We start from the raw sequence: 27,180 nt of genomic DNA on the forward strand, positions 1-27,180 counted from the left end.
AAAATAATATACACTAGAATATTTGTGGTGATTTTCAGTCACTATGATTTAAACTGTGTCAGCAGATAACAAATGTGATTGTTGCGTAGTTTGATGTGAGCAAACTGCAAAGATGGCTGTTGGTTAGCAAATCTGCATGTGCTGCATGGTGTCATTTACACTGGGGACATGTCCCCATCATGTTTAGAAATGGCTGAATTACTTTTTGAAAGCCTTTGTTAAAAATGTACAGAAAAATAGCTTGCAATGAAATGTTAAATAACAAATAAAAATGCTTTGAGAAAGGTTTATTTGCACAATAAGAAAACATGACATGCAATGTAAATATAAAAGAAACAAATGTGCATTGTCCAAAAAAGTAACTTAAGCAAAAAAAAAACAAGCTACGGATTCCTGCATTATATTCCATTATGTTTTTATATTTAGAAATGTCACCTGCCACCTGAATTTTGTGATTCCTTTTACATAAATAAATACATTTCCACCGTAAAATGGTTCAGAAAATTTCTCCAGAATGCAGGAAATTAAATATTTAATGTTCAAAAAGTTCCCATATCCCATTCCGCTAAATAACCATGAATATTTCTTCAAAATAGTGTTAAAATATCATCTTGTCTTGTTTTCGTGAACCAAATATTGTGCATTGTCACATCTCATGAGCAAAGTGCGTGGTCACACCCTTCCTTTGAGCCCTTATGTCCCTACCACTTTTTAACACAAAGTGATGCCCTTGGTGTGCTGTTCATGTGGGGTGGAATTTGTTAGCGATCTATTCACAGAATACATAACTGGTTATGGGGAAAAGTAATTTGCACAAAACTTTCACCCACATGTATTTTTCTTTCGGTTAACCCGTGTCATCCCAGAAGCTTTTTTCAGTAGCAGTTAAATGCTTTGTTCTTCACCGGATAAACAAAATCTTCCGTGGAATTTCAGACTGAGATTGATGTTGTTAAACTGCATACCTGCTACTGTTTGTCCCAGGCCATGGACGTTATCCACTTTTAAATGTAAGGCCTGCTCCTGCATGCAGTTGAGCGTGCCTTTTCTCACTGTGTGCCTGAATGCTAGAGATAAACTGATATTCAGGTTGGACTTCTGGGTACTCTTCCATGCTGCAGGGCCCAAGACCTGAATGGATGGAACGTGTCAGTACTGATAACAAAAAAAGCTAATGCTCTCAAATTCAGCCTTAACAAACAAAGAACTTCCAAGAGGAAGAGAACACTTTGTTTCCTGTATAGAATGATTTTAGTATTGATTCATTTGTTAAATTTTTTATTTTTTTTTCTTTTATTTGTGCAGAATGGCACTCTTTCATGTAGCATATGCTACTAATACATATTCAGGACTAATGGTACTATGCAACTCTTACTATTACTTTCTACTTTGCAATTCTTGTTTCAGTTATCTTAAGGGGATTAGCATGAAATGTAAGATTCATGCATAGATATGAAACTGGAGATAATGCCATTGGATAATATTGGCTCCATTCTTAAAACATTATAAAGGATTCTTCAGCAGCACAGTTTGAGCTCTTGCCTCAAGTAATTCTTTGTCATTACTGCAGTTTTATCTGGTCTGCTATTGTATCACACTCGCTGTCCAAGTAAATGGCTTCTGGTATTAATATTTACTTTCTAGCCACCATATTTTATTTGATAAATGCGTCCCTTTGCAAAGTTTTCAGTCTGAAAAGCCACTCAGTCAGATCCTACACCTTTTTTAACAAACATCTCCCGTGCTGAAATTAGCAAAATAATGCCAATGCCCATTAATGTATGTATGTTGGTCCACATTTTCTCTAGATGTACATCTTTGACCAGCCAGGGATGTGCGGACAGAGGATCGAAGTATGCAGTGATGTCATCGATGCTACGTCCTGGGAGCTGCAGGAGACCATCTCCATCAGGGTCATCAGAGGAGGGTAAGTGGTTGAACTGCACACGTTTGCTATGTTTACATTTACAACCCCACATTTTCCCTTAAACAACCAGGTGTGGAGTCTTTTGTCGTTTCCCAATTCAATAAATACTAATTGCATACAGTATGGATGTATTATACATTACTTATCCTCGTACACTTTTGTTACAGTTAGTATAAAATACCTTTTACCAGTTTTTACAAACTGAATGAAATGACACAAGGCTTGCACAGATGCACATCAATCACATTGTAGGCTCAGGATGCATCTGCTGATTAAACTTCTCAAAGTGACAGCATAGTGTTTTTTCTAAACATTTAAAGGGAAACTATACAAGCCTTGTGTTTTACTTTCAGCAGATTCTTTTACCCATCTGCTCTTTGCTACAGTATAACTTTAGCTAATTACAGTAAACAATCCTGATAAATATGTGTCTTTCCCTCATACAACCACTACATATTTGGCACTCTATTAAACCTGAAGTTTCCTGTGATCTTCAAACTTGCAAAAGTAGCTAGGATGACACTTCCTCATCTTGTTTTTCTTGGTGTGTGTGTGTGTGTGTGTGTGTGTGTGTGTGTGTGTGTGTGTGTGTGTGTGTGTGAGATTAAACAGTTTTTTCAAAATAAACCCCACTGTCCGAATGCACTGTAGCGTCAACAGCTATTCATGCACTGAGAACATGCACATGCCTTCAATAGCTAACACACCCACACACAAGCTTAAACACACACTTGCTTCAGATGTGGAATGTTTTATCAACCACAGCCAACAGTGTGAACCTGCAGTAACCCTGATGGTACTGCTCTGAGCTGTATGTACTAACGCCAACGCTTGCTTGGCTTCCTGCAAACGGATAATTATGCCTTCAACTCACGCATCACACACTGCACCATTGCCCAAACCACAAGAGTTTATATCCCATTAACCCCCTACTTTTTTGTCTGTAAGAGGTAGTGTTGTTTCTTCTTTATCCATGGAAGGTTAAAATCAAGGGCAACTGGACTTTTCAACGTCTGAAGATGTTTCGCCTCTCAACCAAAGAGGCTTCTTCAGTCCTGACTGACTTGTAGGGAATCCCAGCTATTTAACCTCTGTGGGGTCATTGTCAATATGATCGATACAGCTTGGTTCATTAGTGCTGCTGATTCTTGTGATGACACTAGTAATGGTCATTGGAGACACCTGAGGCCAAGTCTGAATGGCCATTGTTGTCATTCTCACATGAGGCCAAATGTAAATGTTTGTTAATTTTTCTGGAAGGGATGAAAGGACAGGATTGTAAGTGGGGGGACATACACTTAAAATGCTGTCCTCTTGGATGAGTATCTTAGCAGCCTAGTCCAGTTCCCCTTGATTTTACACTTTCATATAATGAACAAAAACACAACACTTTTGTTTTTGCCCCATTCATCATGAGCTGAACTCAAAGATCAAAGACTTTCCCTGTATACACAAAAGGCCTATTTATTTCATATATTGCTCACAAATCTGTCAAAATCTGTGTTAGTGAGCACTTCTCCTTTGCCGACATAATCAATCCACTTCACAGTTGTGGCATATCCAGATGCTGATCAGACAGCATGGGTATTGCACAGGTGTGACTTAGGCTGGCCACTAGAAAATGTGCAGTTGCACACCTGTGTAGATAACTCTGACCTGGAGGACTAAGAATCTTCAGACATTTGGTTTCTTCTTTCAAAAGTTACATAATCTTATTCTAACTCTAAATTAAACAATTGTGTCTCTACATTATATATATATATATATATATATATATATATATATATATATATATATATATATATATATATATATATATATATATATATATATATATATATATATATATATATATATATATATATATATATATATATATATAGACTGTAATCTCTTCTCTTCTAGAAGCCTTACATCAGTAACACAGCAGCAGCTTGTGAGCAAAATGACAGATCAAACAGTGGCATCAGTGAGAGGAATAATAAAATGCTTTTGTTCAGGCAAATGTTCTGTAGATGCAGAACAAAATATTTACAATACATTAACAGCATCTATGAATGATGCCCAGAAGAACTGCAAAGCTGATCCTACAAAGCAGGTTGTAACCATGTGGTCATTCATTGCACCTTTTGTTTTTTTTTGTTTCTTTTTTCCCTAGATGGGTGCTATATGAGAAGCCTAATTTCAAAGGGGAGAAGATCGCGCTAGATGAGGGAGACATAGAGCTCAGCTACCCCTTTAACCCTCCCGAGGAGCAGCAGCAGAACGAAGAGAAGGAGGGTGAAGAGCAGAACGGAGAAGCAAGTGATGTGCAGACAAAGACCAAGCAAGCCAGGAGGTTCATCATCGGATCTGTTCGAAGAGCTGTCAGGGTAAGACAGGCTTTTTGTTGTTGTCACCATCCATTCAAATCTTTTATGATTTTGATATGATCTGTTATTATAAAGTATGGTGGAAATTCATTTTGAGTAAACTGAATAGTTCTCTCAGATATTTTGTACTGTAGCTTTTCAGTGACTGTGTTCTTTAACTCAGTAGCACCATCTAGTGTCTAAAGTAAGAGCAAGCACCTGTTGCTCTGACTGGGAAAAAGGGTATGAAATGTCAAATATTTTAAGTAGTGATCTGTTGGATAGATTCAAAATGCCCAAGTTAAAATCAAAGCTCTCTATCTCTATTCTTATCTTTATATCTATAGAGAGAGAGAGAGAGAGAGAGGGAATCAGAATCAGTCTTAAAAATCTATTCTTGGGTGGCCTATAAAACACACGTTAAAAAGGATCAGAAAACATTAACAACTTAGACTAAGTTGTTGTCTAATGTTAGTCTGTGTATGTCTGTCTGTAAATATGTGTTTAATAGCAGGATCCAACCATCTGATTTTGATGGTGAGACAATCATCTTGTTCACATTTGGTTTGTGATTTGTGTCTGTAACTCATTATAGTTCCCTCTGAGGCAACTACTGAACATGTTTTCTTGTTCCCGTCAGGACTGCAGCATTGCAACCATTACCTGGCATTAATGGATGCTCTCTCTCCTCCCTCAGGACTACAGTGTACCAGAAATCAGTCTTTTTCCAGAAGAGAACGCCGAAGGGAAGAAGGTCATATTCCGAGATACATCTGAAGATGCCAGGATTTTTGGCTTCCCCGTCAAGGCTAACTCTGTCATCATTAACGCTGGGCTGTAAGTTATAAATTTGAGAAAATGCATGGTTGTATTGAAATTATATTGTAAAAACTGATTTTTTTTCATTAACATTAATTAAAGAGGGGGTATTATGCTATTTGGCTTTTCCCCTCTCCTTTATTGAGTTATATATATTTTTTGTGCATGTAACAGGTTTGCAAAGTGAAAAAGTCCAGCCCAAAGGGAGTTCCCATCTCCCACAGAAAGCTCTGCTCTGAACCGCTTGAAAACAGCACGTTTGTAGTCCAGCCCTTCACTTCCTTTACTTGTGACGTCACAATGAAAACGCGTCATAAAGCTTGCCAAGTGGCTAGCGGGGGTCAGGCACGCCCTCAAACCAAGCTAGTCTGAGCGGAGGCCCTTTGGCTCGACTCGCCTTTGTTTGGTTTTCCATTGTAGAAATGTTGCACCTGTACCTGCTTCCAGGTACTTTTTTTTCACCTCACCTCCGTGGAGGTTCCAAGGCAGCTGAGGGATACTAAAATGTAACATGAAAACAGGACAGATTGCTGATTGGTAAGAGAGAATATTCTCTATTCACTGCATCATCATTACGTGCACCAGACAGAGGCCAGCAACAGAAAGTTTTATATTTTACAGTTTTCGTATGGAATTTCATCACTAAATCCACGTCTGGCGGAACAAAAATGTGTTTGAATATTTTCGGAGTTGAGGAGCAACTTCCCCTGCAGCCACTTGCTGCGGGGGAAGCCTGCGCCAACCCGCAGGAGGAGCGTGTGAGGCCGGCCAGCCGCCCGCTCACAGAGCCCTCTGCTCCCGCCGTCGCACAGACCGCTGCAGCAACAACGACAGAGGAAAATACAGCTGGAAGGTTTTTCTACCGCTTATCTGTGTTTACATTCTCAGTAATATTGAAACGTATTAACCGTAGACTGTATATATTTTAAGAGCTGTGTGGATCGGTGATGTGTGTCGCCTTTAACATTACGTCACAGCAGTTGTGTGTGGCGTCGCTATGACGAAAAGCTACGTACTATCTCTGGGACTACCTGCAATGGAAAACAGAGCAGGGCCGAGTAGAGTCGAGTCTATCGATTTGCGCTATGGTAGCATTTTTCGGCAAGGCAGCATAGATCGTCAGAACACCGGCAACAGTTCAGTGTTTAGTCCTAATGGTAAGATGTGGAACAATAATCTTGTGTGGTTGTGGTTTTGTGAGTAACTTGCACCATCTACTAGGTTACGGTTGCAGCCTGAAGCAGCTTTGCGCATGTGCAACTCCCAAAAAAGATTTTGTACAAGCAAGATGCATCACTCTGTGGCTCGAGCGGAGCGTACAACCATACAACACATAGGGTGAAAAGAGGAGCTGCAGCAATGTGCAGTATGAGGAAAAATATGGTGTTTTTTGAAAATGAGCATAATACCACCTCTTTAATGAATTAATCATTTGTCATTTGTATTTTATTTCATCTGATGGTATAATTCAAAAGATTGCTTAGCAAATCATATTTATTTTGCTTTCATTGTTTTCACTCATTATCTTTTCATCTGCTCAGATGGCTTGTGTACGCACAGCCCTTCTTCCAGGGTGTACCACGTGTCCTTGAGGTGGGGGGGTACCCCAACCCTGCAGCCTGGGGAGTGGAACAGCCCTACGTGGCGTCACTACATCCACTTAAAGTAGTAAGTGGCGCTGTTAAAAGTATTTACAAGCTTCGTTTCTTACTACTTCTGTATATATAAAAAAAAGTATATCCCCTGATTCTTTACTGTAGTTAATTATTAGTTAATTATGTGTTTGTTTTTTTTGTTTTTTTTATCAAAGGGTGAACCAAGGGTGGAAAATATGAGTGAACCAAAGGTAAGAAAGTCCACTTTTGTTGAGACTGTACAACTGCTTATCTGACAGCAGGGATATGAATGACACCTATGATTACTGACACCAAAGAAGTCAGTGTGCCCTGATTGTAAATTACACTCTTTGACTCCAGATGGTGATCTACGACAAGCCGTACTTCACTGGGAAATCAAGGACCATTACCACCAACATGAAAGACTTCATGACCAGAAAAGAAAGGCAGCAGACGGCCTTTATGTATAGTGTCGGTTCCCTTAAAGTACTGGGAGGAATGTAAGTGCTGCTTTGTAGTGTTTTGTTTAGTTACGTATTACCACCACAGAAATTAAGTGGGGAGAAATACATGGGGCAGAAAGCCATTATCAAACCGCTCCCGGCCACAATAAGTGGAGTATGATCAGTTATGCATGCTTTTAAATCCTATTCCTCTCTTTGTTGCTTCAGCTGGGTAGGCTACGAGAAGGAGGGCTTCCGAGGTCACCAGTACCTGCTGGAGGAGGGGGAATACCATGACTGGAGGGTGTGGGGAGGTCATGATTCTGAGCTGCGCTCCGTTAGGGTGATAAAAGCAGTAAGTTGCAAGGAATATTAGACAGTTAATGTTTGTTAATGATTCAAAGGTTCCTAAATCCTCAATCCAAGCTCAATCCCACTGTGTGCAAACTAAAGATTGCACACAGTGGGATAACTCACAAATCAGTCATTAGTAACATTAAGACAATAGCACCAAGCATCAATAACTTAAAACATGAATTACTACATTATACAAAAAGACATTTATTCATTTAGCTGACTCTTTTATCCAAAGCAACTTACAATTGCTATATACAGCTGCTGGTCATATAATTAGAATATCATCAAAAAGTTGATTTATTTCAGTAATTCCATTCAAAAAGTGAAACTTGGATATTATATTCATTCATTACACACAGACTGATATATTTCAAATGTTTATTTCATTTAATTGTGGCGATTAAAACTGACAACTAATGAAAATCCCAAATTCAGTATCTCCGGAAATCAGAATATTACTTAAGACCAATACAAAAAAAAGGATTTTTAGAAATGTTGGCCAACTGAAAAGTATGAGCATGTACAGCACACAATACTTAGTTGGGGCCCCTTTTGCCTGAATTACTGCAGCAATGCGGCGTGGCATGGAGTCGATCAGTCTGTGGCACTGCTCAGGTGTTATGAGAGCCCAGGTTGCTCTGATAGTGGCCTTCAGCTCTTCTGCATTGTTGGGTCTGGCGTATCGCATCTTTCTCTACACAATACCCCATAGATTTTAGCCCATAGAAGGTCAGGCGAGTTTGCTGGCCAATTAAGAACAGGGATACCATGGTCCTTAAACCAGGTACTGGTAGCTTTGGCACTGTGTGCAGGTGCCAAGTCCTGTTGGAAAATGAAATCTGCATCTCCATAAAGTTGGGCAGCAGCGGGAATCATGAAGTGCTCTAAAACTGGTAGACGGCTGCGTTGACCTTGGACCTCAGAAAACACAGTGGACCAACACCAGCAGATGACATGGCATCCCAAACCATCACTCACTGTGGAAACTTTACACTGGACTTGTGGCAATGTGGATTCTGTGCCTCTCCTCTCTTCCTCCAGACTCTGGAACCTTGATTTCCAAAGGAAATGAAAAATTTACTTTCATCAGAGAACATAACTTTGGACCACTCAGCAGCAGTCCAGTCCTTTTTGTCTTTAGCCCAGGCGAGACGCTTCTGATGCTGTGTCTTGTTCAAGAGTGGCTTGACACAAGGAATGCGACAGCTGAAACCCATGTCTTGCATACGTCTGTGCGTGGTGGTTCTTGAAGCACTGACTCCAGCTGCAGTCCACTCTTTGTGAATCTCCCTCACATTTTTGAATGGGTTTTGTTTCACAATCCTCTCCAGGCTGCGGTTATCCCTATTGCTTGTACACTTTTTTTCTACCACATCTTTTTCTTCCCTTTGCCTCTCTATTAATGTGCTTGGACACAGAGCTCTGTGAACAGCCAGCCTCTTTAACAATGACCTTTTGTGTCTTGCCCTCCTTGTGCAAGGTGTCATTGGTCGTCTTTTGGACAGCTGTCAAGTCAGCAGTCTTCCCTGTGATTGTGTAGCCTACAGAACTAGACTGAGAGGCCATTTAAAGGCCTTTGCAGGTGTTTTGAGTTAATTAGCTGATTAGTGTGGCAGCAGGTGTCTTCAATATTGAACGTTTTCACAATATTCCAATTTTCTGAGATACTGATTTTGGGGTTTTCATTAGTTGTCATAATCATCAAAATTAAAAGGAATGAACACTTGAAATATATCAGTCTGTGTGGAATGAATGTATACATTATACAAGTTTCACTTTTTGAATGGAATTACTTAAATCCACTTTTTGATGATATTCTAATTATATGACCAGCACCTGTATGTCAGAGGTCACATGCCTCTGAAGCAACTAGGGGTGTCTTGCTCAGGGACACAATGGTGGATTGGTCACAGTGGGGGATTGAACCTGGGTCTCTCGCACCAAAGACATACGTCTTATCCATTGTACCATTACCACCCTCGATTTATGTATAGTTTTTAGCTAATGCAGTTTGCAATAACCAAATGACTTAGGTAAGTTAACCCATTGTCTTGTTCTTCTGCAGGACCTGACAGATCCCTTGATGGTGATGTTTGAGCAGCCAGAAGAAGAGGATGGCATGGAGGAGGAGAACACCTTCGAGGTGACGGAGGCCATTCCTGATGTTGAACTGTTTGAGTACAAAACCTCCACACGCTCCATTCACGTACTCAGTGGGGCGTAAGTTCACAAATACTGTATTTACCACTGTTGTGATATCACTTATTTAAGTAGTACTGTACTACAATAATCAGTTTCTTGTTTGTTTTCCTTCCAGATGGATAGCCTATTCCCATGTAGATTTCTCAGGGAACCAATACATCTTAGAGAAAGGTTTCTACAATAACTGTGCTGACTGGGGTTCTCAGGAGACTCGCATCTGCTCAGTGCAGCCCATCCTACTGGTGAGTGTGATGGAAATTCCTGTAAGCGAGTCAACTCAAGAAGAAGGTTTAAGGAAACTCAGGATATCTTACACAGCATTGTTTAATGATGCCTGGCCAAGGAGAGAATGGCATCAGCAGTACAGAGGGATATTTCCTTTCGAGACCTAAAGAGATTCACTAAGTGTCCAAATAAGATTAGATTGGCTATTGGTGGAAAAAAAAGAAGACAATATGCTTAACTAAGTTAACCTAATTCATATCGGTTGTCATGAAAGTCACAGGCAACAATTTCTAAAGTAAGCCAGGTAGTCTATCTGTCTGTAATGAAACAAATAAGCTTATCTCTATATTGATTTAATGTTATTCCCATGTTTGTGTGTGTTTTTTAGGCTCCATGTGATGGCTCAAGGATGAGGAAAGAGGTGACTATAGTGCATTGACATTTTCGGTTTTATGTTGTTTAATTCACTTCAGTCAAGGGATAGTCTATGATACTTTTCATCTTGTCACTTATATATGGTATTTGGTGTGCTGGGCTTGCTACTCAGAGCATGACATGACTTTGAGAATTTATAAATTAAGGAGAAGAACACGGTAGGCAGGGTTTTTGAAACAGATAGGGCTAAATAGTACTAAATTGCGTGTGCATTCTAAAATATTGAACGTGCAATTATACCTGTTATGGGTGATTTAGTAAGAATTATTACGTAGATGGCAACAGGAGCAAACACAATGGAGGTGGCAGTATTTAAATGAGGTTTTCCGCCATGGAGAGTCGGGAGGGAAAGCAGCCATTGCGTAAAAACTTTGGTTTGTTTCATTCAGTGTGTCCCGAGTATGTGGAAATCGTATGTACCTGCCCATCCTGCCTGAGATTGCACTAAGTACTTGGGACAGCACACCTGAAATACTTATTTGTTAAACCCCAGCAGAAACGGCTGCAACAGTATGCTGCAATGACCCAGACGCGAGGAAATGCCAGCAGGTTGTGCTTCATCCAGCCAGAGGGAACAATCACCGACCGTTCGCACTGTGCCCAGTCGCTCTGCAATCTCCTGTACCTGGCCCTGTACACCCTAACGCACCCATTCCCTCTCCGATACATACATTGGGTTGTGTTGCTATTACGACCGGCTCACTGTAAACAGTCGGTGATCGTTCTGGCTGGATGAATTTTATTCATCCAGTGTGATTCATGCACTGCATGTGGGGGCTCTCCGCAGCGCCACAAAACTTTCTAAATTCTTCCATCTCACAGAGAAAAGAAGTCAGGTCGAAGCGATTGCTTTATTGGCATGAATGTTAATTCAACAGTATTGCCAAAGATAAAGGAAAATACAAAAAAACAAAACAATTCTATTCATATAGTTCATCGAAAAAATTAAATAATTGTATTTCAAGACATTGTATATAGAATAATATTATATAATATTGTTAATTTCGCTAAGTTTCCTTTAATTACGGCTGTGTCTCCTTCTGGCAACAATAACAACAACCATCTTTGCGCAACACTTGGTGGTTTGCACCTTCCTTTCAAACGTATTAAATACAGATGCGGGTGCACTCACATGAAATTGCGTTTAACTTGGTAGATCACATTGCATGTACTAAATAAATGTATTTGCTTGTTACCCTCCCACTACTTTGAACAATAATATTGAAATGCCCCAAATTGCAAATTTATTTAGGCAAAAGTACTAAATGAACAACAGGTGCTATTTTGCACTTTTGAAAGACGTCATTCTGTGCGCACATCGTTAGTAGATCAGCTTACATGTTTATGTTGCTGGTGATATCAAGTTTGCACACGTTTTTACTCACGCAAACCTTTAGTAAATCTGGCCCATACATCTCTAATGCCCAAGTGGATGCTGATTGAAGTTTTATAACTTATAAACTATGGAAAATGGCCGCAATCATTGTCCCTAAGCACAAAGGGTTAATTCGACACTTTTGGCACAAGCTGGATCATGTGCTGCATCTGTACTTTGCTCCATGCAGGGAAAACACCTTTTCTTTGTATGAAACAATCCAGGAAACTAATGTGCTTCAGACCTCATGGGTGGATTTACATTTTCCATTGAAAATTATCTTAGCCAGGACTTTACAACATTTATTCTGTCACTTGTTTTCAACTTTTTATTTAAATGATATGTAAATGTTACAAGTGAAATATTCAATAGTATGGGCAGAACACTGCATTTTAAATAGAACTTGCAATGATGTTGCCAAAACTTGGCCTATGATTGCAGAAAATAAGATAAATAATTCCTTCACAGGGACAGAGCAGCATTGCAATAGTAGCACTTTGGAAATCAGTGCTTAAAAAGCCACATTAAAAAAATAATAAAAGGCTTCAGGCTATGAATGTGGTAATCTAATCTCTGACTATCCTTTCCATTACCTCTATCTATCTATCTGTGTCAGGTAATCCTGTACTCTCAGCCAGACTTCCAGGGTGAGTGTCATATCTTTGACCACAACCAGGAAGCAGTGCCAGAAAAATTACTGACCAAGTCCTGCAAAGTGTCTGGGGGAAGGTGAGTGATTAAGCATTACAATTGTCCAAGGAGAAATGATAGCAAGCAGGAAAAGTCGGTGAAATAGAAATAGAGTAAAGAACAATGTGTAAAAAGGCCACTAATGCAAGGGTGAACAATAAAATATTCCTAATGGTGATGTACGGACGGTTGAGATTGGGGAGGATTTAAAATGCAGATAGGTTATGACTGACAGCAAATCAATAAAAAAACATAATAATTCAATTGCCTGTGTTTCAGCTGGGTGTTCTATGAGGATAAACAGTACTCTGGGAACATGTATGTCTTATCTGATGGAGAATACCCAAATTTAACCAGCATGGGATGTTCGCCTGACTGCACCATCCGTTCTTTTAAGGCTGTGCCAATGGTGAGAAAGCAATCATATAAAAAATGCAATTTATTCATTCCTCTGGCTTGCTCTGAACTGCCATCTCTCCCTGATTAGACATTCTCAGTGCCCTCCATCTCTCTGTTTGGCCTTGAGTGTCTGGAGGGCAGAGAGATAACCACAGACACAGAGATTGTCAGCATGGTTGAAGAGGGATTCAACAACCACATTCTCTCTGTCAGAGTCAATAGAGGCTGGTAAGTGGATCTCTGTCGGTTTGTGTTCGGCTATTTATGGTTTGTGTGTTTGCATTTGCCAAAGTTTATTTGCATTGACGTATTTCACAAAGTAGCTTTCTGGGTTGACTTATGAGCAACAACATCTTTTATGACAGTAAGGTAGTTAAATGAAACCACAAGTTGATAGTGGATTGAAAATTGTCTGTTAATACAACATGATAGTTAGCTCTAACAATGTAATAAAAAATTCAACCATACCAAAATGCTTGCTTTTGGTACCTGTGTATGGAAGCCCTAAGAGGCCATCCATTAACAAATTTCAGTTACTCTGTTTTCCTGTGATAATGGGATAATTCTCTTGAGATCTCCACATAACAAAATTATAGTCTAATAGATGGTTTGGCAAGTAAGTGTTTTTTTTAGGATAATTTAATAGTGGATATCAATGTCCCTGCCTAGCTCAGTTGGCAGAGCATAGGACTCAGTGTAGACACTAATTAATTATGATACCGTTTCACACACTCACAATAAAGTAGGCGCTAGAGTGTGCGTGTCCTAGCGATTGGTCCACATCCACCAACCTCTCACATTTCCTGATGGCTATTTCATAGGTGTGTCAAGTACCTTTGAAAAGTTCTGAAGGACATTCAAAAGAGTGTAGCTTGCTTAACACATCTGAAATAGCCTTCGGGAAATGCGAGATTGGATTCCCCTGAATGAGAAGCGCAGGAATTTCCTCTGCTTGGGGATTCTGGGGAAATTAAAATAAGCATCCACAGGTTGATGGATGTAGACCAATCGGTGGGACGCACACACTCATGCACATTCATTGTGAGCATATTGTGAACAGTATCTTCAAAAGAACTTTGTTGAGAATAAAAAAAATCCAGCCAATGTGCGGATCAAACACACAACCCTTAGATTGCTAGTCTTGTACGCTACCAACTGAGCCAACCTGGAACAGTGAAATAGAAACAGTCATAAAGTATCCTTAAAAAAATAATAACTGCGTCCCTGTACTAGACCTTAGATCTTTTTTTTCATAGGAAAAGGGAGTAATTAAAATGTTTGAATGGATGGCCGCTTGCCATGTGCAACAAATTATTCTCTAATTTTGTCTCTCTTTCTTTGCAGTTGGGTGATATGTGAACACAGCAACTACAGGGGGCGCCAATTCCTACTGGAACCAATTGAAATCACGAACTGGCCGAAGTTTAGCTCACTGGAGACTATTGGTTCAATGTTCCCAGTTAGACAGGTTTGTCAATAAGTCATGTTTACAGCCTGTTTTTAACAACATAGCCTTTAAGTACACATTTAGAAATGCAAAATACCCATCCTAGCCATCACAAGTTAAATTGTATTAGAGTTAAAGAGTCTTCTTGACACCTCAGAATCAGAAATACTTTATTGATCACCGAGGGGAAATTCTTTAGAAAAGAAGACGACGAACGACAGAGCAACTGCAACAGAAGTTGTAGATATTTTATCTAGGATTCTCCGTACTGTTGTGTAAAGATAAAAAAAAGTAAAGGGAATAAACCTATTGTGACTGGCTGGCTGCTCTGGTCCCAAACCTTTCTTAGACAGAATTGGTGGCTGATCAACTGAACACAAAGTTGCATATCTTGCAGAACAACTTAATTTAGAATGGATAAGAAGAATTTGATATTAAATGTTGATGATTTGCTCAAAGTGTGACATTCAACCAATTGCCAGCTTTAGACGTTTTTTAGGTGGTGGCAGAATTGTGTTATTTCACGTTAACATTCACATTAAAGTGTTGGTAAAACAGTGCAGTATCAGTTTCATGCTTTTATAAATTAACACAATGACTAGACAGAGCTTAAAATGGTGAAAATTATGTAAAACTGTGGAAAGCCAACCTTAAACCAATCTGATGTGATTTAGATATTTAAGAACATGATTTAGCTGTGAGGGGATGTCCTAAACCCGTGCAGTAGTAAGATTCACCGATGTGACTGTTTAACCACAATCCTTTTGGGTATTTTTCCTCTTGCAGAAGCGGCAATTTTTCCGCATCAAGAACAAAGAGAGGGGTCACTTCATGTCTATCCAGGGCGGGGTGGAGGAGGTGAAATCAGGACGAGTGGTGGTGACACCAGAAGTGGAGCCAATGAGCGACATCTGGTTCTATCAGAACGGCTTCATCAAGAACAAGGTAATGTGTGATTAAGAGGTTAAATTGTTGGCAGCATCTTGCAAACTAAAACCTGAACTGAATTTTCCAAGTCATCCCAGGTTTAAGCAGATTTAATCATGTACTGTATGTGTGTGTTGTAGTTGTCCCAAACGATGAGCCTTCAGGTGATGGGTAACGTTGAGCCGGCATCCAAGGCGGTTTTGTGGACAGAGACCCGGCAGCCTATCCAGACCTGGACAGCCCAGATGAGTGGCCTCATCACCAGCCTAACTTTCCCTGGCATGGTCTTGGATGTCAAAGGTATGAGAAGAAAACATGAGCATTGGCCTGACTGCATATAAACATGTATTTGCTTCCCTGTATTATTAATTGAAGTTCATCATATGATGAAGAATGAATCTTGATGAACGATTTTCTAAACAAATCTATTGCCTGTTAGTCCCTGTACGTTAATAAATAAATGTGTCAGCTGTGGTGGAAGAAGTATTCCGATTCTTTGCTTAGCTAAAAACAACAATGTAACAATGTAAAAATTACTGTAAAATTAAGAGTTCTTGAGTAAATGTACTTAGTTACATTCCCACACTCTGTGCCACTAAAAATAGTTTTGCTTTTTCAATATGGCCATTACTGCGTTGCCATGATGATGTTGACTTTTTCAATATGATTATTTTGCTTTTCCTCAGGTGGCAAAACTTACGACAAGGACCATGTGGTGATTATGCCGGAGAGCGAGGAGAGGCCAAGCCAACAGTGGGAAATAGAGCTGCTGTAACCTACTATAAAAAACTTTGCCAGGCCTTACTTAGCGGTGCATCAACAGTGCTTCTCTTTACAGCTCCAGAATATTCCCTATATATATATACTGGGAACTGTGCATTTCTATCCAGTGATTGAGTGTATGGTTTGACCTATTCTATGTCTTTGACTTTTTCACGTTTATCTGATCTGTTATTTTTTTGTCAACAATTTGAGTATTCAAACTAGAATCATCATGTTTGAATGATTCCCAGGTCATGCAAATGTCCTGAATATAGTTGATGCTCTCATAACTTTGTTTATGATGGAGCAAACAAAGTTTTAATTTCTTCTGGAAATTGTTTTCCTGGAGTGAGCAGGAAGTGGCAAACAATGCTTTATACAGATAGGAGACGAATGAAGCCAAGTGAATGTGTAGTGTGCAAGAAATGTATGCTATGCTTTTTTATTGTGTTTTTTAAAGTATTTTTGTATGGGCTGTATGTATTAATATTTGTTTTGTGGGAAATGTTGCAGTTATGTATGCAATATATCACATTGCATTGTGCAGGGCAATGAAATGGGTTGTGTGTGTCCAGTTACTCTATTTCTTGTTGTATTTTTGTTGTCTTATGAATAGTTGTTGTTTTATGTCAAATTTGTTACACGGAAATGTTACCAGCATCAGCTGTAATGTTAATATTTGATGCTAAAGATATGATGTTGAAGGTGAGGGAGGGGTTTAAAAATATGAAATAAAAAATGTTAAATAAAACAGATTTGACACATTGATTTCAAAAGATTGGATCATTTTTGTAACATGATGTGTAAATACAATCTGTTTTGACGTGTTTAAAAATACTAACTCCACATACTAAAAACCCACTTACTACAAACATTTATCCTGTTTTTTTCATTTTTATTAAAATGGAGCTGTAAAAACTGATGTAGAGCACAGCATCATCAGTTAAAACTATCATGACTTATCATGTCTCAGGTCATTGGCACTCTGTGGAGGTTACGAGGTGCCTGGAATCTCACAAATTTTCAGGGGTGACATTGTCACACTCACTGTAGTTCAGCTCCTCAACTTTCAAGTTTAACTGTTTAATTAACTTGCACCTTAAACGAAACAGCTTTCATCATTTTTTGCTTTCACCTCTCATGTGTCAATCAACACTTTTTCTGAATTTTATTCTACTACTTTTTATGCTACTTTTCCACTGCTTTCATCTCTTGTCAAATGACAATTCAATGGCTTTCAGTGGTTATACATCAACTGATATTTTAACTGCTTTCTGAATGAAGACCTAACTGCAGGACACAGACCAGGAAAGAGCTGGTAGAAAAGAGTTTAATTGCAAAAAGTGAAGGAGTTGCTGGCAGGCAAACGAGTTCACTGGCTGCTTGCATAATGCATGCATATGTTAAAAATGAATGTGCATTATTTCATGAATATCCTGACACCCCTTCAGTAATACCTTGCTTGTTAAAATATTTTTCCCATCAGCTTTTATTATGGGTACAATTAAAGTCAGAGAGTCATAGGGTCTGTCAACGAGGAACACTTTTTACATAATTCTGCGTCATTTCCATTCAGTCACATCTGAGGCTGATAATTCCTGAGTGTCGGCTTTGATAGGAGTTAAATCATTTGAATATCCCTGCAACATTTAGCCAAATAAATCATTTCCTTTGTTGCATGTCACCTCCCTCTCTCTCTCCCACATTTCCTATCTCTTTCTCAACTGTCCCATCACAAAAACAAAAGCTAAAAAGCCCCCTAAGATACTTTACAATCGTTTCCAATGTTCAAAGGACACCAAGGTAGAAATGCCTCTGAGCAGGACACAGTGTAAATATAGAATGCAGGTGTTTGTTAACAGCTACAGAGAGAAAACACTGCTGCTGCTGGGCAGTGGTAACTGATCAGAAACGGATGTTGCTTCACGTGACGCTTCAGAAGGAAAGGACGTCTCATTTATGTAAAAAAATATTTCCTCATTTCTTCTCTCTTCGCATGGTTTCATTGCCAATTGGATGTTGAGTATAGCTTATGTTACTGACGTACTGTTACTTTGTTGCTACCAAAAGTCAGAAGACCTTCCTGTAGATAATTTTCTTTGTGCTCTGCAGGTGAACAGCAGGTCTGAGCACAGAGGACTGGACAAATTAAAACTGTAAGAGGAATACATTTGTTCGGGAGGTCTCATCGGCCTTGTTTTCTGATGGAAATGACTTTAGATGGAAATGACTATACATTTGTCTGTGAGACTGTAATTTATGTGGCCTGTAATTTGTGCCTGATGAGCCTGAAAGTGAATGTGATATGTCTGTCTCTCTCACTCTCCTTTCTTCATTCTCTCTTGACTGGGGAAAAAGGGCGGATAAGAGTTTTGGAGTATCGGATTGTTATCACTTAGACAACCTTTTGTTAGCTCTTGTGACACAATTTAGTTTTCAGGTGTTTCAGGCAAAAGGCCATCAGGTTATATACATAAGCATGACCAGATCCCTGAATTCATCCTTAAACAACTTCCTTACTTACAGAGATGACTGAAAATGCTGCCTGTTGGTGTTTCTTAATCATCTTGATGAAAAGAACAGTAACAGTTCATGACTGATAATTCATTTTTGGCCTACAGCCTGCATGGTCAGGTCACAAAAAAGTTCACCTGTAAACAAACCTGACTGCCTGGATTCCTCATCTGCAAGGAATGGCAGCATTATTGCAAGTGGGTGGTCATAGTAATTCTACAGAACAATAGTGTTGACAAAACTTTGAAGACACTGTGCACCGACAAAGAGGTGAACTGCTGCAGGTGTGGCGTAGTATGGGTGGGACTAAGATACAAGGTTGATCAGAGAAGGTAGTAAAACTACTCCACTTCCGCACCTTCCCACAGCTGCCACAACATTCTTGTACAGGTAGGAAAAATATACATATTTTCTAAGCAAATATACAGGTGTTTTGGCATGTTGGGTGTCTTGGTCCCTTATAGACAAATACTTGAAGTAACATAACTGGTTTGTTGAGATAACTACTGTACTAGTTTCATGAATGAACTATCATCAAGTGATTCATTGAACAAAAATGCTAATTCAGAATGAGATTAATCTAAAGGTTCCCCTCCTACTATTCACATCACCAAACTGGGTGTCATGCTGTGCCAATGTACCATTTATTTAATTCAATTCCTGAAATAAATTCAATTTATCTCTTACTCACATTCTTTTATGCAGTTAAAATAAAGCCATGGACCCGGACTACTTCAAATCCTATGTAAGAACTTTATGCATTGTCTTCCCTCTGCTATTGCTTTATAACTCTGTTTACCAAGGCGTCACATTTGTAGGTAACTTATGCTGTCTCGTGTTCTCTGATTATGTGCATACCTACCCTTATCTACAAAAGTCACTAAGTACGCAATGCTTCCAGGCATGCTGCAAAGTGAACTTGTGTTTCAGTGCAGTGCTGAAGATGATGTTTAATATTATACTTTGTTTCCTGTTGAAGAATAGTTCAGTTCTTATGCTTTCAAACTAATTCTGCAACCTACAACTTTTCAAACCATCCCCAAACTAGTCGCAATAGAAGTAAAGAACAGAACATTTGACATCCTTTAAATTCAAACACAAAAACTGATGGATTGCTCAGCTTCTGCCAACACCTTCAAAGTATGTCTGGGCCATTGTCACCTTGCTTATTTTCTTGTACACATGCCACTTGTTCTGTGCCACTTAATCATCACACGCCTGACCAAAACAGACAGGATGTGTGTCCAATGGCAGGATTTATGCTTAATCTTCCAGTCTTGGAATTTCCAGAATTTCTTTGTCTCTCTCTCTCTCTCTCTCTCCCTCTCTCCCTCTCTCCCTTTTTATCAAATAGGATATGTGTTGGGGTACTCTTGGAACGGTGCGACCCTTCTCCAATTTCCACCAGGACCGGGATGCCATGGAGATCCAGGCAGCGTTGGAGAGGAAAGGTACTTCTGCTTGTAGATTAAAACTGGTTTGAGTGGTGTTGTTGACCTGCAATGTTTGACAAAGCTGTACACAAACCTATTTTCTTTTCCTTCTTAACATTCCTTGCTCCATCGCTAAATATTCAGTACTGCATCATAATCGAAATTCAATCACTGTGTACATGGCTCAGATGCGGGAACTCTTGTGAGAATCCTAACCAATCGGAACAATGCCCAAAGACAAGTGATCGCAAAGACCTTTGAAGAAATGACACAAAAGGTAAAGAAACAAATGACCTGAATATGTTTACAACAGCACTTCTTACTGAATTTAACAATTTACAAGATGAAAAAAAGTCTTTAGAGTTTCAAAGTTCTAATAGCCCCCCAATGAAAAATAGTCCCCAAAATAATCCATGTTATGCGATGCAACAGAATATAGAGCAATGATAATACTGTATTTCACAAATATGTATGTTTGCTCATCTGTAATTCCCAAGTGTTTGCTGATCAAACATTATTTAAACTGGTCTTACAAGGTTAAAACACACCTTTGTTTAGAGAGGGAGTAGTATAAACAATGTAGGTTAAAATAATGACATGGGGTGAGGTAGAGAATTAATAGATTAATAACCTTGTAGTAGTCCTGTAGCAGTTGTCCATCCTGCACTGTGACTGTCTCCACGGTGTGTTCAATAAAAACATGGAAAGATATAATTGTTTGTGTGGAGTGAGTTAGTTAGTTAGTTAGGCAGACTGTGTTTGTCTATTGCTGTGACTTAGATGGAAATCAGATCACATTTCTTTCTTCTTTTTTTATGCAGAAATCCAAGTAATTCCAAAGGGTTCACATACTTTTTCCTGCAACTGTACATAATTTGGTTTTATGGATATGGTGGTGGAGAGTATTGTCTTTGGTCCAAAATCTCTCATAGGTGTGAAACTGGGTTGACATCTGGTGATGTAGATATGTTTCAAATCATTTTCATACCAGTCCAGATGCACAGAAGCATCTGCATTTGATGGTTTCTCCACTCTTTTATTCAGTTTCGTTCTGTATTCTGTATTCTGTATATTTTAGGGTTGATTTACCTTTCAATCTACTTGATCGGTCTGATTGGTAAAGTGAGAGTCAACAGACAACTAGAGACAATGTCTACGATATGTGAAAACTTCAGTATTTGTTCTGACTCTGTACCAGAACCTGGCAGCTGGTGTTAAGAAAGCTCTGGCTGGAGATCTGGTGACTCTATTGTTGGAACTGCTGATGCCTCCTCTGCAATATGAAGCTCTACGCCTGCAACAGGCCATGGCGGTGAGTGGGTTTTTGATTTTTTTTCCATATTTTGGGGTGCTTGGGGTTGGTGATTCAATGTGTGTATTCATGAATACCTTGTGGGGAGGAGGGTATTTTACATTTTTCTGTCAGTCATATCCCAGGATACACATGCAGGATGTATGTGCTTCTGTGAGTGCAGGGTTTAGGCACAGATGAGGAAACACTACTGGAGATCCTGTGCACACGATCTGGAAAGCATCTTCAAGAAATCAGTACTGCATACCAACATTGTAAGTCACAGAACATCCCTAGTCCTTCCTCAAAACTGTTTTGACTGATTGTTGTGGACATTTAAACCTATAATAATCTGATGTCATATTGTTTGTGTGTCCCTCTTTTCAGTTTATAAGAAGGACCTGGAGAAGGAACTGAAAGGGGAAACCAGTGGAGACTTTGCTAAACTTGTTTTGGCTTTGCTAAATGTAATTTGGTTATTTATATTTTCGTCACCCCTCACTGTTCATATTATTAAAAACATTGGATATGAGATAATGGAGATGTAGAAATAGGATTTCTTTGACAGGTTCTTCTGAAAGACAGTTTTTTAATGTCTTGAAATTGCAATTTTGTTTTCTCACTCTTCTCTCCCAAAAGAAAGAAAATATTGCTGGTGTGGTTCAAAGAGATATTGAGGTAATATCATCCATGATACTTTTACACAAACATACTGTGGTCCAAGTGGATGTAAACAGAAATAATCCGTACTTTCTAATAGTATATAGTAGTAGATAGTATTATTGAGCAGGCACAATGCACTCCATTTACAGTGCACTATTATGGCATTTATGATACAAGCAATTGAATGCAGCATGTAGTGGTTGTAATCCAGACAGAGAGTTTTCACCCCTTTGGCTGTGTTTCTTTTCTTCCAGGCTCTTTCTGTGTCACTAAATGGGAAAAAAGCTGATGCAGGACCATGGATTGACATACTGACCTCTAGAGACTCAGACCATCTTAACAAAGGTGAGGCTGTAATGTATTATTCTTATGTAGTTTTTTCTTTTGCTATTAGAACATCTTCACTGTTTTAAAATGGAATGACTATGTTCATTGTTCTGACCTTGTCCATTACTGATAGTGCTGATGGGACTGGAGCTGGAGAGCGGAAAGATGGTGGATCAGACTGTGGAGAAGCGGTTTACAGGAGACATTCAACTGGGTTTGAAAGTTTTAGGTAAATATTGTTTGAGATACTGTGTGAGAGATGAGAATGCGCTGTCCATGTTGATGACTGTAATCACTGACATTGATGATGATATCTGTGTCGTAACAGTACAGTGCATTCAAAACCCTGATGTCTACCTGGCCAAAAGACTAACAACCATGAAGGTAAGATGCTGTCATCATCAATTATCCCTTTTATTTTTATTATTTATGGTAATTGGTGATACAATTTAGATTAATCAATGCTATGATGACGTGATTGATCATCAAACTTATAAAGACTATTATTGCAGGTGTTGTACTCATTGTTCACATGTCTAATAAAATGTCTAAAAATAATATTCTACTTATTGTTATTAATTTAGGAAAAGGGTACATTGTTTTTGTCACTTGTATGTAATATATATATATACTATATAAGTGTGTGTGTCTGTGTGTTTATGTGTGTATATATATGTACGGTATGTAAATATATATAAAATGTATATGTGTATGAAGTGTGATATGTAGATAAACATGCCTTTGCCTTTTGCCTCCTACCACAGAAAAAGCAAAACTTTGTTAAACCAATAGCTTAAGGTAAACCTATGTCGTATATATTTCACACACAAAACTTTTCACTCTTTCAGACGCCAATAGTGCAGGGGATTATGGTGTCTCACTGTGAGGAAGATCTGTTGTGTATCCGAGCTGCCTACCTTAAATTAACAGGCACTTCTCTCTACACTGCTCTGCAGGTGGGGCACACACATAATACTGTGCTAAATACAACATCTTGAAATACTTCAACAATTGTATGTGTACTGACGTGAAAATGTGTGTTTTCCAAATTAAACATTCAAAACAGCTCTTTTTAAAATGCATATCATGTTTTTATTCTTCTAAGGAAAGTACAGTCATTTTTACATGTAAACTTCATGTTTTTCCAACAGAAACAATTCAAAGGAGATCATCTACAGGCTCTGCTGGCCATCTGTCGATCTGAAGATTAAAAAAAAAGCTTTCTTGCTACTTTTCATATTTTATGAAATCTCATTCAATTGCATGCTTTGCATGTGCTTGTTTAAATGGCTGATATAAATGCACGCAATGAAATGTAACAAAAAAAGTTATGTTGGATGTTTCATTTGTGCAGTGTGGTTATTTGTTTTTATTACTTTTATCTGTCACAACACTTCCTCTTCATCCTGATGATGTGATCTATACACAGTGTTCTTTCCAAATGGCACACCTTCTCTTAATAATTTAACTGAACATTTTACTACAATGTCTGTCTTTTCTTGTAAATTATATTATATTACATTTTTAATATCTGAATAAATAAGGAGTACACATACAGTAAAACGATCACAATTCAAACAGTAGTAGCCTCAATCATCACATCACTTTCGTAATAATGATTCATTCCTGATGCCACATAGAGTTCAGATACATTACATTACATATTTATGTTAACCATAAATACTTTATGTTCATTAATATACATAGTTAATATAATAATGTAAATCTGCAAATATCATACATACTTAGCATAAAAAGGTTAGATTTTAATCAATCATTCTGTCACTTTTTTGGAGCGTATCTGCGTTCAGTTCAACTCAGTCTTCATTTACACTCAGAAATGGTGACTCAAGATTCTTTTTGCCCTTTTGGTGGGTTTTCTCAGTTACTTTTCAGGGACAGAGCGTGTAGAGCAAAGATGGCACAACAGAAAACAGCAGAAAAGCTTTGATGTCTGGGCCTCCACTGTGTGGGGTGGTGTTTTTTGTTGGTTGTCATTGTCATAGTTGTCTTTGGCGAGGTGGTTGTATTCATGGTGGTATTTGAAATTGCAGTAATGATTGGGGTGGTGATTGTAGCAGTGGTCACAGAAAGGGTTGTGGTGGTAACTGGGGAAGTGTCTCTTGGCGTTGCTGTAAGGGTGGTTGTACCACTTGCAGTGGGGGAAATGGTTGTAGCCGTTGCTGTTGGGGTGGTTGTACCACTTGCAGTACTGGAAGGGGTGGCGGTTGTAGTAGTGGTTGTGGTGACGGTTGTAGATGTGGCTGGAGAGGTGGTTTTAGCCATTGTTGTAGGGGTGGTCGTACCACTTGCAGTACTGGAAGGGGTGGCGGTTGTAGTAGTGGTTGTGGTGACGGTTGTAGATGTGGCTGGAGAGGTGGTTGTAGCCATTGTTGTAGGGGTGGTCGTACCACTTGCAGTAGAGGAAGTGGATTTAGCTGTTGTTGTAGGGGTGGTTGTACCACTTGCAGTACTGGAAGGGGTGGCGGTTGTAGTAGTGGTTGTGGTGACGGTTGTAGATGTGGCTGGAGAGGTGGTTGTAGCCATTGTTGTAGGGGTGGTCGTACCACTTGCAGTAGAGGAAGTGGATTTAGCTGTTGTTGTAGGGGTGGTCGTACCACTTGCAGTAGAGGAAGTGGATTTAGCTGTTGTTGTAGGGGTGGTTGTACCACTTGCAGTACTGGATGGGGTGGCGGTTGTAGTAGTGGTTGTGGTGACGGTTGTAGATGTGGCTGGAGAGGTGGTTGTAGCCATTGATGCAGGGGTGGTCGTACCACTTGTAGTAGGGGAAGTGATTTTAGACGTTGTTGTAGGGGTGGTCGCACCACTTGCAGTACTGAATGGGGTGGCGGTTGTAGTAGTGGTTGTGGTGACGGTTGTAGATGTGGCTGGAGAGGTGGTTGAAGTCTCAGGCGTAGTGACAGTAGGGCTATTGCTTCCTTGAGCCTGATTAGGAATAGAGAGGAAAGATCATTTAAATTAATGAGAAACAAAAACTATAGTGTAGAGATGCACCGATTGATTGGCAAGTGATCAGAAATGGTTGATTTTCAGCTTGATTGGCCATGACAGGTGACCTGGCTGGTCATTCTTAAATATCTGATTCTGTGCCGTTCAAATTTAAATGCATGTTCTGCCAGACAGTAACCGACTATTAACACAGACGCCAAAACATGTTGTCAGCGTGGATACTCCTCACCATGAGTGAAGTCCTAGAGCTCGCAGTTTGTAATATCTGTAACACCAAAATAAGTCATGTTTCCCCACACACATATTTACGTGGCCCACCCAGGTATATTAATAACTGCTGTGTGGCAGTAAGAGATAGAGATGTAAGTGTATGTAGATTACACTGTAATTCTGTGGGAAACACTGAGCTGTGTTATACTGCAGTTAATTTTAGTTGGATTTTACTTGTACAGAAAAGCTCTGTCCAGTAGCCTAACCTGGAGCACTTTTTTATTTCAAGATTTGTTTGAGTAAGAGAAGGTCCTGTAAGTTGGTACCGTTTTGGAGAAAATGTGAAAGTTATTTAATTGTCAATGTTTTATTATGAACATCCAATTGAATGGACCCCAGAAAGAATAACCAATTCTTATGCTGGTGCTAATGGGGATCCTAATGAAGAAATAAAGAAATAATATTCCAATGAAGAAAAGTTACAAAAATGTTTGTGTATGCTGTCAAGTTATTCTTCTTAGAAACAAAAAAAATCAGAATAATCTTAAATTGGAATCAGTAGGTCAGACTGACAAAGAAAATTACAATCGGTGCATATCCAACAATACTTTTATTTCCATTAACTTACTTGTTTTCAACTTTTAGGGTGACATTTTAACATTATTACTCTCTTGTCATGTTGTAATGGATTATAGGTTACTTTCTGCTTTTTTACTAACCTAGAATGTATACCATCAGCAATAGCAATTTTTTTTTTCCACAAATAAGTGAGGTTTTAAAAACAGAGGCTTCATGATTATCTGTCAGTAAGTCAGACTGGCCAAGAAAATTCCGTCTCTAGTATGAATGCCAACAATACTTCTATTTCCATTAACTTACTTGTTTTCAACTTTTAAGGTGATCTTTTAACATTATTACTGTCTAGTCATGTTTGAATGGATTATAGGTTACATTCTGCTTTTTTTACTAACCTAGAATGTATTCCATCAGAATTGTTTTATTCATGATTATCTGTTTAATTTCAGAAAATTCTAATGATCAAACAATTGGCACAACAGTTACAATAAGCATTTTTCTATCACATTAGTATCCCACCATGATGAGAAAAACAATTCATGGTAAAGTTTTTAGACATTAGTTTTATTTTCTATTAAATGGATTGGTTATGGATCATTTGTTGGAAAAAATCTTATGTGCAAAAATTCTACAGGGATAGTACTGTGTAATGGAATATTTTCATGAGGAGCAATTTAATAACTTTATAAATATTTACCTTTCCTAATGCCAGCAGAGCCAGTATGCAAAATCCCAGAGCCAGTATCTTCATGGTGGAGAGCTAAGAGGAGGCAGAGGTGCACCAGAAATAATATTGAAAATGTCCTGTTGCACAAAAGCCAGGCTGCTGGGATTTTTCGTGCTGTGAAAGTTCTCCCACTGCAACCTGATCTACTCCCACTCTCTTCTGGGAAACTGTGAGGGAATCTTTTATTCTTGCTTTTATACAAAATACCATGGTTCAATAGGTGTGAATTTATGACGTACAGTCAACCTGACTCTGGACCCAGGAAGTTTGATGGGGAGGTGCGTGTGAGATATGCATATGTGTTTATGAGAGGAAGGCATTCCTTTCCTATGCACAATTTGTAAAGCCTTATCACTGTGTACTTTGCTCACCACTCATGCTGATTCATTTTTCCTTGTTACTAAAAATACTTAAACTTAAAAATGATTTACTTGCTGCGAAGTACTAAAACACTCAAATCTCTTCGGTATCATAGCCCATTAGCTAATGTCTCA

The 27,180-nt window shown here is 38.9% G+C and overlaps 3 protein-coding genes across 3 annotated transcripts in view; 2 read left to right on the forward strand and 1 right to left on the reverse strand.

Annotated features, from left to right (window-relative positions):
• The window catches only part of crybg2 (crystallin beta-gamma domain containing 2), a 45,593-nt gene extending 28,842 nt beyond the window's left edge, over positions 1 to 16,751 (forward strand). The window contains exons 8-24 of the mRNA XM_038725321.1: positions 1,809 to 1,927; positions 4,086 to 4,299; positions 4,976 to 5,115; positions 6,639 to 6,765; positions 6,908 to 6,943; positions 7,074 to 7,213; positions 7,385 to 7,511; positions 9,579 to 9,733; positions 9,831 to 9,957; positions 10,329 to 10,361; positions 12,367 to 12,479; positions 12,720 to 12,849; positions 12,928 to 13,067; positions 14,184 to 14,307; positions 15,073 to 15,231; positions 15,354 to 15,513; positions 15,900 to 16,751. Of these exons, the coding sequence (XP_038581249.1) occupies positions 1,809 to 1,927; positions 4,086 to 4,299; positions 4,976 to 5,115; positions 6,639 to 6,765; positions 6,908 to 6,943; positions 7,074 to 7,213; positions 7,385 to 7,511; positions 9,579 to 9,733; positions 9,831 to 9,957; positions 10,329 to 10,361; positions 12,367 to 12,479; positions 12,720 to 12,849; positions 12,928 to 13,067; positions 14,184 to 14,307; positions 15,073 to 15,231; positions 15,354 to 15,513; positions 15,900 to 15,988 (2,133 nt within the window). The 3' untranslated portion in view covers positions 15,989 to 16,751. The remainder of the gene's footprint in view (positions 1 to 1,808; positions 1,928 to 4,085; positions 4,300 to 4,975; positions 5,116 to 6,638; positions 6,766 to 6,907; positions 6,944 to 7,073; positions 7,214 to 7,384; positions 7,512 to 9,578; positions 9,734 to 9,830; positions 9,958 to 10,328; positions 10,362 to 12,366; positions 12,480 to 12,719; positions 12,850 to 12,927; positions 13,068 to 14,183; positions 14,308 to 15,072; positions 15,232 to 15,353; positions 15,514 to 15,899) is intronic.
• Positions 16,752 to 18,766: 2,015 nt separating this feature from the next.
• anxa14 (annexin A14) lies at positions 18,767 to 23,546 on the forward strand. Its single transcript, XM_038725499.1, has 13 exons — positions 18,767 to 18,879; positions 19,195 to 19,234; positions 19,844 to 19,940; positions 20,111 to 20,199; positions 21,121 to 21,234; positions 21,398 to 21,488; positions 21,601 to 21,680; positions 21,853 to 21,891; positions 22,131 to 22,221; positions 22,337 to 22,432; positions 22,532 to 22,587; positions 23,052 to 23,159; positions 23,355 to 23,546. The coding sequence occupies exons 2-13, from the start codon at positions 19,208 to 19,210 to the stop codon at positions 23,412 to 23,414; spliced, it is 948 nt and encodes a 315-aa protein (XP_038581427.1). The 5' UTR covers positions 18,767 to 18,879; positions 19,195 to 19,207; the 3' UTR covers positions 23,415 to 23,546.
• A 538-nt stretch (positions 23,547 to 24,084) lies between these two features.
• Positions 24,085 to 26,836, reverse strand: LOC119907761 (mucin-2-like). Its single transcript, XM_038725450.1, has 2 exons — positions 26,657 to 26,836; positions 24,085 to 25,149 (listed from the first exon to the last, which is right to left on the reverse strand). The coding sequence occupies exons 1-2, from the start codon at positions 26,708 to 26,710 to the stop codon at positions 24,085 to 24,087; spliced, it is 1,119 nt and encodes a 372-aa protein (XP_038581378.1). The 5' UTR covers positions 26,711 to 26,836.
• Between the last annotated feature and the right edge of the window lie 344 nt (positions 26,837 to 27,180).

Source organism: Micropterus salmoides, unplaced genomic scaffold (assembly GCF_014851395.1).
Source record: "Micropterus salmoides isolate LMB-PRFRI ecotype aquatic unplaced genomic scaffold, ASM1485139v1 Ms_hic_scaffold_17, whole genome shotgun sequence".
Classification (NCBI taxonomy): Eukaryota; Metazoa; Chordata; class Actinopteri; order Centrarchiformes; family Centrarchidae; genus Micropterus; species Micropterus salmoides.